The sequence below is a fragment of the Manis pentadactyla genome, chromosome 6 (genome assembly GCF_030020395.1).
Source record: "Manis pentadactyla isolate mManPen7 chromosome 6, mManPen7.hap1, whole genome shotgun sequence".
Classification (NCBI taxonomy): domain Eukaryota; kingdom Metazoa; phylum Chordata; class Mammalia; order Pholidota; family Manidae; genus Manis; species Manis pentadactyla.
This window is the reverse complement of record NC_080024.1, coordinates 124,368,229-124,380,956: the sequence shown is the minus strand read 5'-3', so window position 1 is coordinate 124,380,956 and position 12,728 is coordinate 124,368,229. Positions and strand designations below refer to the sequence as shown.

General features: G+C 55.0%; 1 protein-coding gene across 50 annotated transcripts in view; it reads left to right on the top strand.

Moving 5' to 3' along the window:
- CELF4 (CUGBP Elav-like family member 4) overlaps positions 1 to 12,728 on the top strand; it is a 284,439-nt gene that overhangs the window by 259,974 nt on the left and 11,737 nt on the right. For 9 of the 50 annotated variants that reach the window (XM_036885006.2, XM_036884997.2, XM_036884994.2 and 6 more), the window contains exons 9-11: positions 2,726 to 2,791; positions 4,338 to 4,421; positions 9,408 to 9,551. In XM_036885006.2, coding sequence (XP_036740901.1) covers positions 2,726 to 2,791; positions 4,338 to 4,421; positions 9,408 to 9,551 — 294 coding nt within the window. The remainder of the gene's footprint in view (positions 1 to 2,725; positions 2,792 to 4,337; positions 4,422 to 9,407; positions 9,552 to 12,728) is intronic. The other 41 variants (XM_036885042.2, XM_036885041.2, XM_036885039.2 and 38 more) reach the window with 11 other exon arrangements.

Genomic DNA, 12,728 nt, shown 5'->3' with positions numbered 1-12,728 from the left:
ACAAGGACTATGCTCTTGTGGAGGGGGATGTCCTGGAGGTCCAGAGGAGAACCACCAGCCTGGTGGGAGCAGGGGGTGGTGAGGAGGCTGGTCCAACTACTGCAGAAATGGGCAGCCTCAGGTAGACCAGCACAGAGATGGAGGTCCCAAAGTAGTGCTCCCCACTCTGGCTGTCTGTCAGGATCCATGGTGTGGCTTTGTAAAGCCACAGAAGCCCAGAAATTCTGATTTCAGTGCCTGGGGTGAGGCCCAGACATCCAGAGAATATAAAAGTTCCACCACCAGCAGAGTGCAAGGTCACTCTGCTAGAAAGAAATGGAGGAGAATCTCCTGACTTTGAACTTGGAGTTGTCCTTGATTGCATCCCATTGTGTGACCCCTCAGTGCATAAAGAAGAGGCCAGAGAAGCTCAGAGAGTGAACTGACAGGGCCTGAAGGATCAGGGGTATTGTTTAAGGGTGAAACTCCAGTTTGTCAAGGGAGGTAGGGGAGGCACCACCCACTTCGAGGTGGGAGAGAGCCCACTGCACTCAGGCTCCTGGCTCCTCCCTGCTCAGGCTCATGGGCTGGGAGATCCAGTCCCCAGCACATCTAGGTGGTTTCATTTCCCCCTCCTCCCTGCCCACAAGCCCATCTGGATCTCTGGATTTTGACAAACCCGTTTCTTCCCCACCCTCACCAGCATCTGTGAGCTGTTTTCCTCATGGAATTTGGAAATGTTTCTCTCCCCCATTTGTAACAATCTGCCATACCCCATAAACAAGTCCCTGCCAGAGCAGGAGGGAGGGACAGAGAGAAGGAAAGGAGAAAAGTAGTACATTAAAAAAATTAATTTACCATCTTTAAATGCAGAGTTTGGAGCCACTGTAATGAGTGAGATCCTTCAAAGTGTTCACTCTTTGGCAGTTACTAATGAGATCATTAAGCGGAGACATGGAGAGGGGTCTCGGACATGCTTTTCCCACTGCCTAGCCCCAGGTAGCTTCTCTGTTCTCCCGTCTTGTTCACCAAGATCATGTTGGAAGCACACAGTATGGCCTTCCCTGCTGCATAACAGTCCTGAAAGGGCAGCCCTCACAGATGTTTAGAACTGGTCATTCTTTCCTTGTTGCAGCATTTGTCAAGTGCAGTATTTGCTGTGATCCTGGCACTGTGCTGGGGGAGCTGCCATGTAAGTTGTTCAAGTTATACTTTGCACAGGACACCAAACTGTGCCCAGAGGAAGAGACACCTTTTTCTCTTTTGAGGTACTGTGTGGTTGAGCAGCTGGGAAGAGGAAGAGGACAAGCTAGATATGGCCCTCCCCACAGAGAGTGAGGCTGGTGGAGGGATCAGGCAGAGGGAGCAGGGGCAGGAGGAGGCCACTCCAGTGAGCATCACCACCTCACTGCTGGGAGCTCCTGGCTCCTGTCTCTGCTGTGGGGGAAATGGAGGGTAAGGCTTTGTCCTGGGACAATCCCAGGCAGGAGGTGCCTGCATCCTGACCCACCTTCAGCATCCCTCTCTGAGCAGTGACCTCTGGCCCCAGCTTCCCTGCTGCCATCCATGTTGTCTCTAAGGCCCTCTGCCCCAGGATTTTTCCTTGGCTCTCCTGAAGCCCAGGTGCTAGTGTACTTCTACTGTGTTACTAAGAAGTTCAGAGACAACAGCTCAAAAGGGAAGTTTAGGAATTCTTTCTGGTCTACAGATTCCAAAGCCTAGCACTACCAGTTGGCTTGGCTGGCCTGGGACTTTAGGTAAATAAGCCCAGATGGCTTTCTTTCTGCCTCCCTGTGTTACCCAGTTCGCCCCAAACATACTGAGGCTGGATCTGTCTCCACCCACCTGCCTGGGCCCCTAAGGCCAGCCCACTCCCATGTCAGTCACTGGCCTTGGTCACCAAAGGCAGTGCCCACCACTGGTCCATGCTGCAGGTTTTTGCCCACAGCTTCTGCAGATACAGAGGCACCGGAAGTGAGCCAAGCCTTTTCCCCAGTCTGGCTTCCCCAGGTTGCTTCCCAAAGTATCAGCCCAAAGGGCCCCTCCTCACACTGGGCAGTGGATATCCCAGATTCATGAGATCGGGTGGGAGGAAGATCATTGGTCTTCTGGTTCTTCAGTTTCTGTAGACACCACTCCTCTCCCAGCCCATGGGACAGACCTCACTTCTGTGGTCAGTCCTTGCTGAAAGCATCTCAGGCAGCGCCTAGGAATGGAAGCCCTCCATGCCCTGTGCAAACTCCCTAAGAATAAGGGGATTCCTCTGAGCGGTCATGGGTGGCCCAGGAGGACAGAGTGGCAGGGTGAGCCCCCCCACCCCCATGCCCTTTCTCTTACCTAGCTGGGATCTACCCCAGGATATGTGAGGAGGTGACCCTTCTCGTAGCCTCTAGCCCCCTCACCCACTTTTCCACAGCCCTTCTCCAGGGCCAGGCCCCTCATGTATCTCTTCACCAGGCCCCTAAGGGTCGAGCCCTCCTCTGGCATCTCCTTCCCAGACCTCTGCATGACTTCCCCATCCCATCGCACCCCAGGCTGGCTGCAGCTTGCATCCCTCAGCCAGGTGGGCAACCTTCCATCCTACTAAAGGCCCTACGTTTGGGAAGAAGGAACCCCGACAAGGGTGCAGCCACCACGGTGGCTGGGAAGAGCAATGCAGCCACAGCATCCCCCCCCATGGGACTCTTCAGGGAGGGGCCAGTTTGGGTGAGCCTCTCTGACCTCTGCCCTCTTGGCTCTTTTGCAGCACAGAGCCCCACGGCCGCGGACCCCCTGCAGCAGGCCTACGCTGGAGTGCAGCAGTATGCAGGTCGTTAGTATCCTCGCATCCCACTGATTTCCCCTAGTGGCATTCATCTCCCGACAATGTGATGCCTGGCTGATGCCCCTTTCCACCCCAGGCCTGGTCCCGGCACCATGTGGGGGAGAAGGAAAGGGAGGGAGTGGCAGGGAGTTTTGGTGGAAGGAGGACTGTGCAGGCGGAGCCCCCACCCACCCCTCCCTCTCTGCAGGCCCCGGAGGCTTTGGGCAGCTTCCTCATGGCCAGGTGCCCTTCCAGCGGTGGGTGATCAGAACTGCAGCCAAGTGGGTGAGCCAGGCTGAAGCTTTGACTTTGCTGTGCAGTTACTCCTCTTTGAGGCCAGAGTTTCCTCCCATGTGGTGCTGCCAGGGCCAGTCTGTCCAGGAGCGCCAAGCCAGGCAGCAGCCCTGGGGTGAGGCTGGAACTGAGGTGCAGCCACCACAGTCCACAGTCCCAGGCCTGGGAAGGGTAGCTGCCTGGGTTTGAGGGAAGGAGAGGCCTTGGAAAAGAAGCAGTTCCTGCTCCCTTCCCCCAGCCATAGACAGGTAGCAGGAGTGGAGTGCAACCAGGGGTGACAGGGACAAGGGAGGCAGCCAAAAGTAGGAAAAAGGAGACGAGAAGAGACAGCCCTGGGGCAAGCAGAGGGCACCAGGCCACTGAGCGGGAGGGTGATGAGCCACTGTAGGAAGCACAGGGCAAGCTGCCATCCATGCTTCTCTCCCTCCAGCCCCTGGGCTAGGACACACACACACCGCCGTGCTCCCACCCCACACTACCCCTGTAATCATCCCTGCCCAGCCCCTGTCCTGCTGTCTGGCTCAGGAAGAGCCAGCGATAATTCCCCTGAGGGCAGTGGGGCTGCCTGGCTATGTGGGGACTCCAGTGAAGCTCGTATCTAGAGCCCAGAGGAAGCTCCCTCACCTGCTGGAATTTCTGAGCTCTGAGCTCAGGTCCTATCCCTGTGGGAGTGAGGCCAGGCTGAGGAGGGGGCTGGCCATTCCTGTCTCACCTGTGACCCTTTCCAGTTGAGTAAAGAAAGCATCAGAGCTGTCCAACTCAGCCCTCTGTCCCTGGGGACCATGCCTGGCAGGATCCCAGAGACCAAGCTCATACTTAGGATGGCTCCCCACCTCCTGCGCAGGCAACATCTGAGTGGGAATGAGGTGATGTGAGCCAGAGTCAGCTGCCACTTGGAGAGCTGGGAAACCTTGTGGGTTCACATAGCGTGGGGAGATCTTGTCTGGGCATTCTTATGTTCTTGACCATCCATTATTGTGGATTATCCACACGTGGATTGACCATTGTTCCAGATTATGTGCCTCACCCCACACACTCGTGCAATGTGCACACACTCATACACTTTCTTCGCTGTGCTGCTTCTCCTTCATTACTACTGAAAGCTGGCTTCGTCTCAGGTGGCTAAGCGGAGGCGCACTTGGGGCTTGTCTCTCTTACTGCTAAGTACTGACATTTCTCTCTTTCTTCCTGCCTCACCCTGTCTCTCTCCGTGTTTATTGTCGCCGTCTCTTGCTCTTGCCTCTTCTCTTTGGCCCTCCAGCAGCTGCCTACCCTGCTGCCTATGGTCAGATAAGCCAGGCCTTTCCTCAGCCACCTCCAATGATACCCCAGCAACAGAGAGAAGGTGAGTTTTCAAGCTGCGGCTCCTAGGCTCCTCCCTGCCCCATTCTCTCCCCAAAGAGGCTGCTCACCTGGGCCTTTGGCTGGGGTGTACCTGCCAAAAGTGAGAAAGGTGACTATAGCCCTGCGTTCTGCTGAGGAGGGTGAGGGAAGACAGGATTGTGAGATGCGGGGCCCTCCAACCCAAGCACAGATGTGGGCTTTTTGCGTGCAGCTCTGCAAACCTAAATAGTGGAGGGTGAAGAAGGCGGGCCCTTGGAGGGGTGGTCCGAGACTCCTGCCCCCAGGATTTTGCCAGTGGAGAGGAAAGAAGAAGGGGAAAAACAAGAATGCTTATATGCTCATGGCTGATGTGGGGGAGGTGAGTAGGGAGTCCTGTTGATCGTGGACAGGAGAAGCTGTCTCCACTGGGTGATGAGGAGAGACAGCCGGAGCTCCCAAGGCAGGGCTCAGTGGGCGGGAGAGGCCATGGGAACTCCCAGTGCAGCCTTGTGGAAGAAGGGGCTCCCGAAAAGCCACATCCAGAGGCCCTGGTGTGCATACGGTAGAACAGGAGAGGCCAGGAGGCTGGCATCTCATAAGGACTCTCAGTGTCATCCCATTCCAGATCCTAGAGAGCCACAGGAGGCTGGGCAGATAAGCCCATCCTCGGGAATCCCTGGGGCCTGCCTGCAGACAGCTCAGTGTGAGGGGACAGGAACACTAACCGGGTTCTATCTCTGACCCCCCGGAAAAGGGCCACCTGCCAGGGAGGACACCACGTCTGCCCTAGGAGCTCGCATGGCCAGAGGGTTCCGGTGGTTTCCAGATGGCCGCTCATAGTCCCTGAAGTGATCATTCCCTACAGGGGTGTGAGGATCAAACTAGCTCAGGTCTGCCTCTGAACTCCAGCAAGTGCCTGTGCATCACTTGCTGTGCGTGCACCTCTTCCTTCATCAAATTGTCACTCCTTCAACACTGTACATAAGGCATATCATGCCAGTGTCCATGCACTGGGCATCTCCTGAGATCTGTGTCATCATCTCCCCGTGCTCAGGAGGGCCAAGCTACAGGAACCCAGAGGAGTGCACAGTGGGGCCCTTGCCCACACCCTGCAGTCACACCCTGCTGTAGCTCTGAGTGACACAAGCACCCACCACTGGTGAAGTGGGGTTGGGGGTGGTCCAACAGCCATGGCTCCCAGTGGTTCCCTCACTGGGTGGTGGCCCTGGAGCCTGCCCTCCTCAGTGCATGCCTTCCAGCACCACATCAATCAGACCTGAGCCATAAGAGATGGAGCCCAGGAGTCCCAGGGTTGCCCCCTGCAGGCCCAGAGCAGAGCTATGCCCACAGATTGTGATGCTTTTGTCATCCTTCTGGCCTTAGGCCGACTTACCCATGTTCCCTCACCCTGGAGTCAGCACCCTGCATCATTCTAGCCTATGGACTCAGATCTCTAAACCATGCTATGTGCACGCACATGCGCGCGCGCGCGCACACACACACACACACACACACACACACACACACACACACAGGTGCTGCAGGTCGATGCTGCTCTGACCAACATCAATGGTGATAGCCCCTACCAATGGCCTTAATCTCAGGCCTTCACCTGCTCTGTGCCCCACCTCACACTGCACTACCCCATGTCTAGCCTTGAGCTCCTTCTCATACCTTCTCTCTATCTCTGAGCAGTTTCAGTTCTGCCTACTCCTGTGCCCCGCTCCGTGGACCAGAACTTGCATGGTCAGTCTCTGATCTAGCCTCCCCTTGGGTGGGGGATCTCCCACTATTGTCCCCATTCTCCCTGACTCCCTGACTGAGGAGCACAGGATGAGCCGCCATGGGGGAGTAGGGGATGGGGAGGGGTGAGATGTGAACCCAGATACCTATGGAACCACCCTGCACGCAAGGGTGAGCTCATGGCTCTGGAAGTGGGGTTGTCATGGAAGGCTTCGGGGGCCTCGAAAGATGAAGTCTTCAGCACACAGTGATGGGGAGGGAGATGGACATTCGAGGCAGGGAGAACAGTGGGAACAAAGCATGGGTGCTGCACACTAGGAGGTGAGCCTGGGGACAGGAGACCGGCTGAAGATGGGCTGGAGCTAGACTGCAGCCATGTCCACAGTATTGCAAGAGGCAAGGATGAGAAAGGAGGCTGCGTTCCTCCAGCCATGCCAGTAGTCGACTCTTTCCATCATGGTTACCTCGCTACCATGTAATGCTATTCAAATACCAGGACACACTGGTTGCTGGGAGGACCCTCCTTCCAGCTCCTTGTCTCTGAGCTGAGCCTGAAAACCAACAGGTGTCTGAATCTGCCAAGGCTGTCTGCCCCACAGGGGGGCCAGGCTGCCTTCAGGGGCACTCCAGGCCTGGCTCTGCCAGGGCTACAGTGTGGTTGGCACCGTCGCTTTCTGATGCTGGAGCTCTGCCTCACCATTTCTCAGAAGGCTGGGTTGGACCAGATTGCTCTCCAAAGTCCTTTCACTTGTGCCATATAGATGCTCTGTAACCTGTGAATGGGGAATGCAGTTAGGGCTCGGGTAGCCAGAGAAGGACTATGTGTCGGGGCAGGGGGCCAGGCTAGGGCCAGGAGGGCTAACCCCACGGGGCTCAGCCACACATGCTGAGATGTGGGCCCTGCCTTCAGAGGCTCCTTGTCTCTTTAAGGAGAATAGATATAATATCTACATAAAACAGCTTGTAGAACTTGAACCTGCATCAAGGTCCCAAGTTCAAAGCAGTCCAGGGAGGGGAGGCCAGAGGCTGGGGAGGACAGATGGGGCTGGGTGGGGACTGAACAGTGAGGGGGGCAGCAGCTCAGAGGGCAGTCAGCGGTCAGAGGAGTCTTTGGAGGGAGGAAGGAGGAGAGAGAGGGGGGAGAGGAGAGGAAGAATGGAGTAAGTGGAACGTGTAAGGGAAGCCCTGGAGAATGAGGATGAGAAGGGGAGGGAAGGCATGTGCTGGGCTGGTGGGTGGGGAGAACAGGACAGAAGGCTAATGCCGCTGCCCCTAGAGGGAAGCCCATTTGGCTGGAGAGAAAACCTCCCATACACAAATGAGGAAGTCTCAGGTGACAGCCTGTGGAGTATGGACTCAGAGAGTACTGGAAAAGGGAGTATGTGGGGAGTATCTGGATGGGGGTCCTGGAGGAGGTGTGGCTTAGGTTTGCCTTCAAGCTGGTTCCTGCCCCAAAGGCTCGTCTAGCTGCGGGACCATCAAGGGACACACTGAAGAGCAGGAACCAGCGAGAACATGGCATGATGGGAGGGGACATGGTAAGGGGAGGGCCACAGAGCCTGGGGGATCCAGCGCCTGGGACCTCAGGAGTGGGTGAGGGGGCACACTCGCGCCGCTTCTGAATGTGCCGTTAGCTAGCAGCTTGTCTGGCAGACAGCAGTCTGGGAGGGGAGGCCAGAGGCCGGGGGGTGGACAGATGGGGTGCACTGGGGACTGAACACTGAGGGAGGCAGCAGCCCAGAGGGTGGTCAACAGTCAGAGGAGTCTTTGGAGGGGGAAGGAGGACAGAAAGGGGGGAGAGGAGAGGGAGAAGAGAAGGGCAGAGAGACTCCAGAGGGAGCTCTTTGCTCCAAAACTGGATTATCTGGAAGCCGCCTGTCCCAGAGAACCACCACGGTTGGTCCTGGCCAGGAAAGCAACATAACAGCCCTCAGTGCTGCCCTACAGCCTTTACTCTCGAGCTCACTTGTCGTTTCCACCCGCATCTGGTCTGAACCTGGGTTCTTACACAGCTCTGACAAATGCAGCTGTTTTTCTTTGATGTCCTCCATAGGTTGGAAACCATCCTTGAAATAACCACATTTTAAAAGGTTAAATTGTATGTGGCATGCTCTTTCAGATGGCAGGAAATAGACGAAGCATCTTGGAAAGATTTCCATTTCAAAGGGTTAAAGTTGAGCATTTTGGTCATTAAGAAAGAAAAATATAAATCTTTAGCTATCTGGAAATTTCAGAAACCCAAAGGACACTGCAGTGTTAAGGGCTTCTGGGGCACTGAGATTTATGATAGGTGGAGAGAGAGAAAAGCTCAGACCATGGAGGCAGATGGTCTGGGTCCATGTCCTGGCTCTACCCCTTCCTAGCTGTGTGACTTTTGGTGGATGACTTAACCTCTCTGGGCCTCAGTTTCCTCATTTGTGAAGTGGAGGTGACAATAACACTTGCCTCACAGGACTGCTGTAAAGATTAAGTGGCTTAACATAAAATAACATGTGCTTAGAAGAACATGAAAGGAAGTTCATGCTATAGAACTCACAAGGCTGCTATTGTATTGAAATGGGAGCCTTTCATGTAATGAGGTTTGTGGGAACCCTGGTGAATTGGGAAGCCTTGCTGTGAAGCCCCACCTGTGCACCTAGCCTGCTGGAGGAGGCAGGGTAAATCCTGATTTCTGTACTCAAGACCAGGGCTGATTTTGAGGTTTGGGTCAGGGGAAAGTGGGACCACTGGGAACCAGATGGGAAGTAGTGACTGCAGGCCAGGGAGGAAGCCGGCCAGGACCTCTATGGGAGGTGAAGGGAAGCTTTTCACCAGGCACCACCCCCAGGTGCCTCCCTCCTTCCCCCCCCTGAGCAGGGGTTGGGCCGGAGGGGGCCCACTGGCCCTTCCTACCCTTGCTCCGCCTCAGCACCTCATTTCCATGGCATCAGGCCTTGGCACGTTCACCCCATTCACTTGCTGACTCCGACCCTGGAGCCCCAGAATTGCCAGGCACCCTGTTACGGATCCATTTTGCAGACATGGTGACTGAGGCAGAGGTTCAGTGACTCGTCCAAGGGCAGGGCGGAGACCAGAGCTCAGACTGGGTGCTTAGCTCCCTCCCACTCTTCCATGGCCATCCTTGGATCTTGGATGAGACCCCCCCTCCTAACCTCGCCCCACCCCTCCCTGCTGCCGCTGCCTAACTCGCTCACCTCTCCTCTGTCTCTCTCTTCCCCCACCCCGCCATCCCTCCTTCCCCGCCCGCCCCCTCCCCTCACCGCAGGGCCCGAGGGCTGTAACCTGTTCATCTACCATCTGCCCCAGGAGTTTGGGGACGCTGAGCTGATGCAGATGTTCCTCCCTTTCGGTAATGTCATCTCCTCGAAAGTGTTTGTGGATCGGGCGACTAACCAAAGTAAATGCTTTGGTGGGTAAAGATAACAAACCAACTAGCTTCACCTAGGACAGGGTGGTGCTCGCACCAATTTACCGGTGTCCAACTGCTTTTAACCTGCTCCTTAACACCGCCCCCTCCCCTGCCCCACGTACTCCTGTAGACCAGCCTCCAGCCTCCGTCTGTCCCCCCTCTTCTCTTTTCCACTGTTCTTTTGGCTTTTTGGCTTTCCCTGCCCACCCCTGCCTGCCTCCTGATCTCCCCCATCCCAGCCCAAGAGATAGGTTCCCCTCCCAGCTAAAGGCCCAATTCCCACAGCTGAGAAAGGGAAGGAGCCACCGTGGGCAGGGGGTTGGGGGCATCGAGCACACCCCAGCAGCACCATTCCCCCAGCAGCCCCTTCTGCACACAGAATGGCCCCGGGCTGAGAGCCAAGGATGATCATCGGGGTGGGATCTGCCCAGCTGATGCCCTACTCTGCCTGCCCCTTGGCCTCCTCTGACCACCTCTCTGCCCTGCCACTGTGCCCCCTTTCTCTGTCTTCTCTGCTCTTTGCTCCCCTCCCGCCATCCAGTGAGCCCTCCTTCCCCCACCCCCCACCCCCCGCAGGCCACCAAAGCTGCATTGTTGAGGAGTAAGGTAGAGCAAACCCATCCCTGCCCTCAGGAAGCCTCAGGTCTGAGCTTAGATGAAATCATACCTACTCAACTGCAGTGAAATCTGCGAGGCACCAAGTAATGGCATCGTGAGAAAGGCAGGTGGATGCAAACAGGCATGAAGAAAGGGGAGGGAATTCCGGGCAGGGAGATTAGAATGGACAAGGGCATGGGAGCCGGGAAGAGAAGAGGCAAAGGACAGAGAATGGGAAGCAGGAGGCTTTGGGAGAAAGCAGTCAGGAGAGACCAACTGTGAGGGAGGGTCTGCGCAGAGGAGGGCTTTGATCATCAGGTGAGGATGCCTCCTGTGGTGTGGTCAGCAGTGAAGGATGGTGGGAGGTCCTCGAGCTGAGTGAGAGTCATAGAATGAAAATAGGACTTTTAGGAAATTTACCTGGTGGCAGTGTGTTAGGTGGGAGAGGGGATGTGGGAGAATCCAGGAGTATGGTTATCAGAGAAAATACAGGATGCCCAGCTCAGCTGGAATTTCAGATAACAGATAGAATTCAGTAAAAGTATATTTGCAATATTATAGACAGTATGCTCCATGCAGTATTGGGGATATACTTATACTAAAAGTGTATTCATAATTTATCTGAAAATCCAGTTTAACTGGGCATCCTATGTTTTGATTTGCTACACACCTCCTGGAATCCTAGTTCATCCCCATTCCTCTCCCTCCACTGTTCCTTAGCCCCTTTCCTACCTCCTCTCCTGTCCCCCTCTGCCCTTCCTTCTGGGGCCAGAAGGAAGTCCCCACTCATGAGTCCCCAAGGAGTGAGGAGTGGGGCTCAGAGCCACACATGGTGCCAGGGCTGAGTCTGCCAGGAGCTCAGGTATCTCTAGTTTGAGCTCCAGATTTTGGGTCTGGGAGGACAGACTAGGAGCCTACATTGGCCAAGGAGCAGGTTACCGCTCAGGGCTTGGCACAAGGCTGTGGCAGCATCAGGAAGCACATGTTAAGGAGATTCCAGTTTGGAAACCAACTTTCAAGAATCTTGAAAGGCTTGAAAGTTTTAAAGCATGTTTCCTCAAAGCAGTCAAGATCTTTGCACCATTGCCCATTCCCCTCTGGCAGCTGCCACGGGAACTTTGTGGTACTTCAGTGGCACAGAGGTGGTTCAATAGCTCATTTCTCTTCGGGTATGAGAAAGCAAAGCAAAGAAAAAGGCAAGATTCCACCCTTCTCCTGTTGGACCTGTATTTCTCCTGACAAATTACAGTTCCATGTAATTTGCACTTCAAATAAGCCTCAGGTGCTACATAAATTAGAAGAAAACTGGTAGGAGCCCACAACACACTGGGCGCCTGGGCTAGCGAATGTGGTCTGCAGCCACATCTCCAAGCGTTCATGCTGTCCCTGGCCTGTTTTTCATAGGCATTTCCTTAAAGTCTGCCCCAAACACTGCCCTCACCATTAGAACACTGAAATTCTCCAGGACCAAGGTTTTTGCCTGCTTTTTCTGGAAATCATCTTCTGTGTACCTCTACTCTGGCTCTTTCCTCTCTTCAGGAACAAACTTTTAGTGCTAAGTATCCATCAGCCTTGGAAAAGGATAAGCACCCACCAGGCTGGCCTGGCCCAGTGGTTTCTCCTTAAGCCTCCTGAGTTCTCTCTCTTGCCCTGGCATCTGAGCCTTCTGCAGCTCTCCCAGAGGCCTAAAGCCTGGGAGTGAGCTCCAGCACTCCCTCATAGGCAGATCAGTTAGCTCTCTGAACTCAGTGTCTTCATTTGTGAAATGGGGACTCTGGCGATCATCCCTCAAGGGTTTGTGAGGACTACACGAGATGTGGTATGTGAGGGGCTTGGCCAGAGTAGACTCTCAGGCCAGAGTCCCCTTCTTCTCAAAAGGAGGGGCTGTTTTTGCCATAAACGTGGTCCTATGTTAAAATGCACCCTTCAGAGGCTCCACTCACTCTTAAAAGCATTAACAGAATCTTCCTGACCTTTGAGAACTTCTGTGCAGACCAACGGTTGGCTGTGTTGAGAGATGGGCTGGGGGATGCCAGGAGAGCTTTTCTCGTACTTTCCTAGGGCTTGGAGGGTGGGGGAGTTTGGAGAGAGGGCTCTGGGAGAAGGGAGACAGTTCTGGAATGAAAACATGGGAGATGAGATAATACCCCTGCCCTCTGGGTCCCTGTTCAGCAGGGGAGACACTCCCTGCCCCAACTGCTAGTCAGCCAACAAAACTAGTAGAGAAAGAAAAGTTCCCTTGAGCCTGGAATCCTTCCCGACTCCTGGGCTTCCAGAGACTCTGAACTCTCCCATAAGGGCTGAGCTCTTCCCTACGGGACCTCTTCTCCCCTCTTGCCCCACTCGCAGTTCCTCCCTTTACAGATCTGCTCCAGACAGTCTCCTCCCTGATTTGCTCACATTTGTTTCCTGCAAAAAGAGCCACTAGGTGGAGCTGGCTGGTTGCGAGGTAGTGTAGGAACTGGTGGTGCTGGTGGGCCAGTGGAGGAGGGAGGAGTGTAGCCTGTCACCCCCAGTTAGGCTATCTTGTGCAGGCAGGGAAAGAGGCATTAGTTCCACCACCCTCCTAAATCTGGGGAA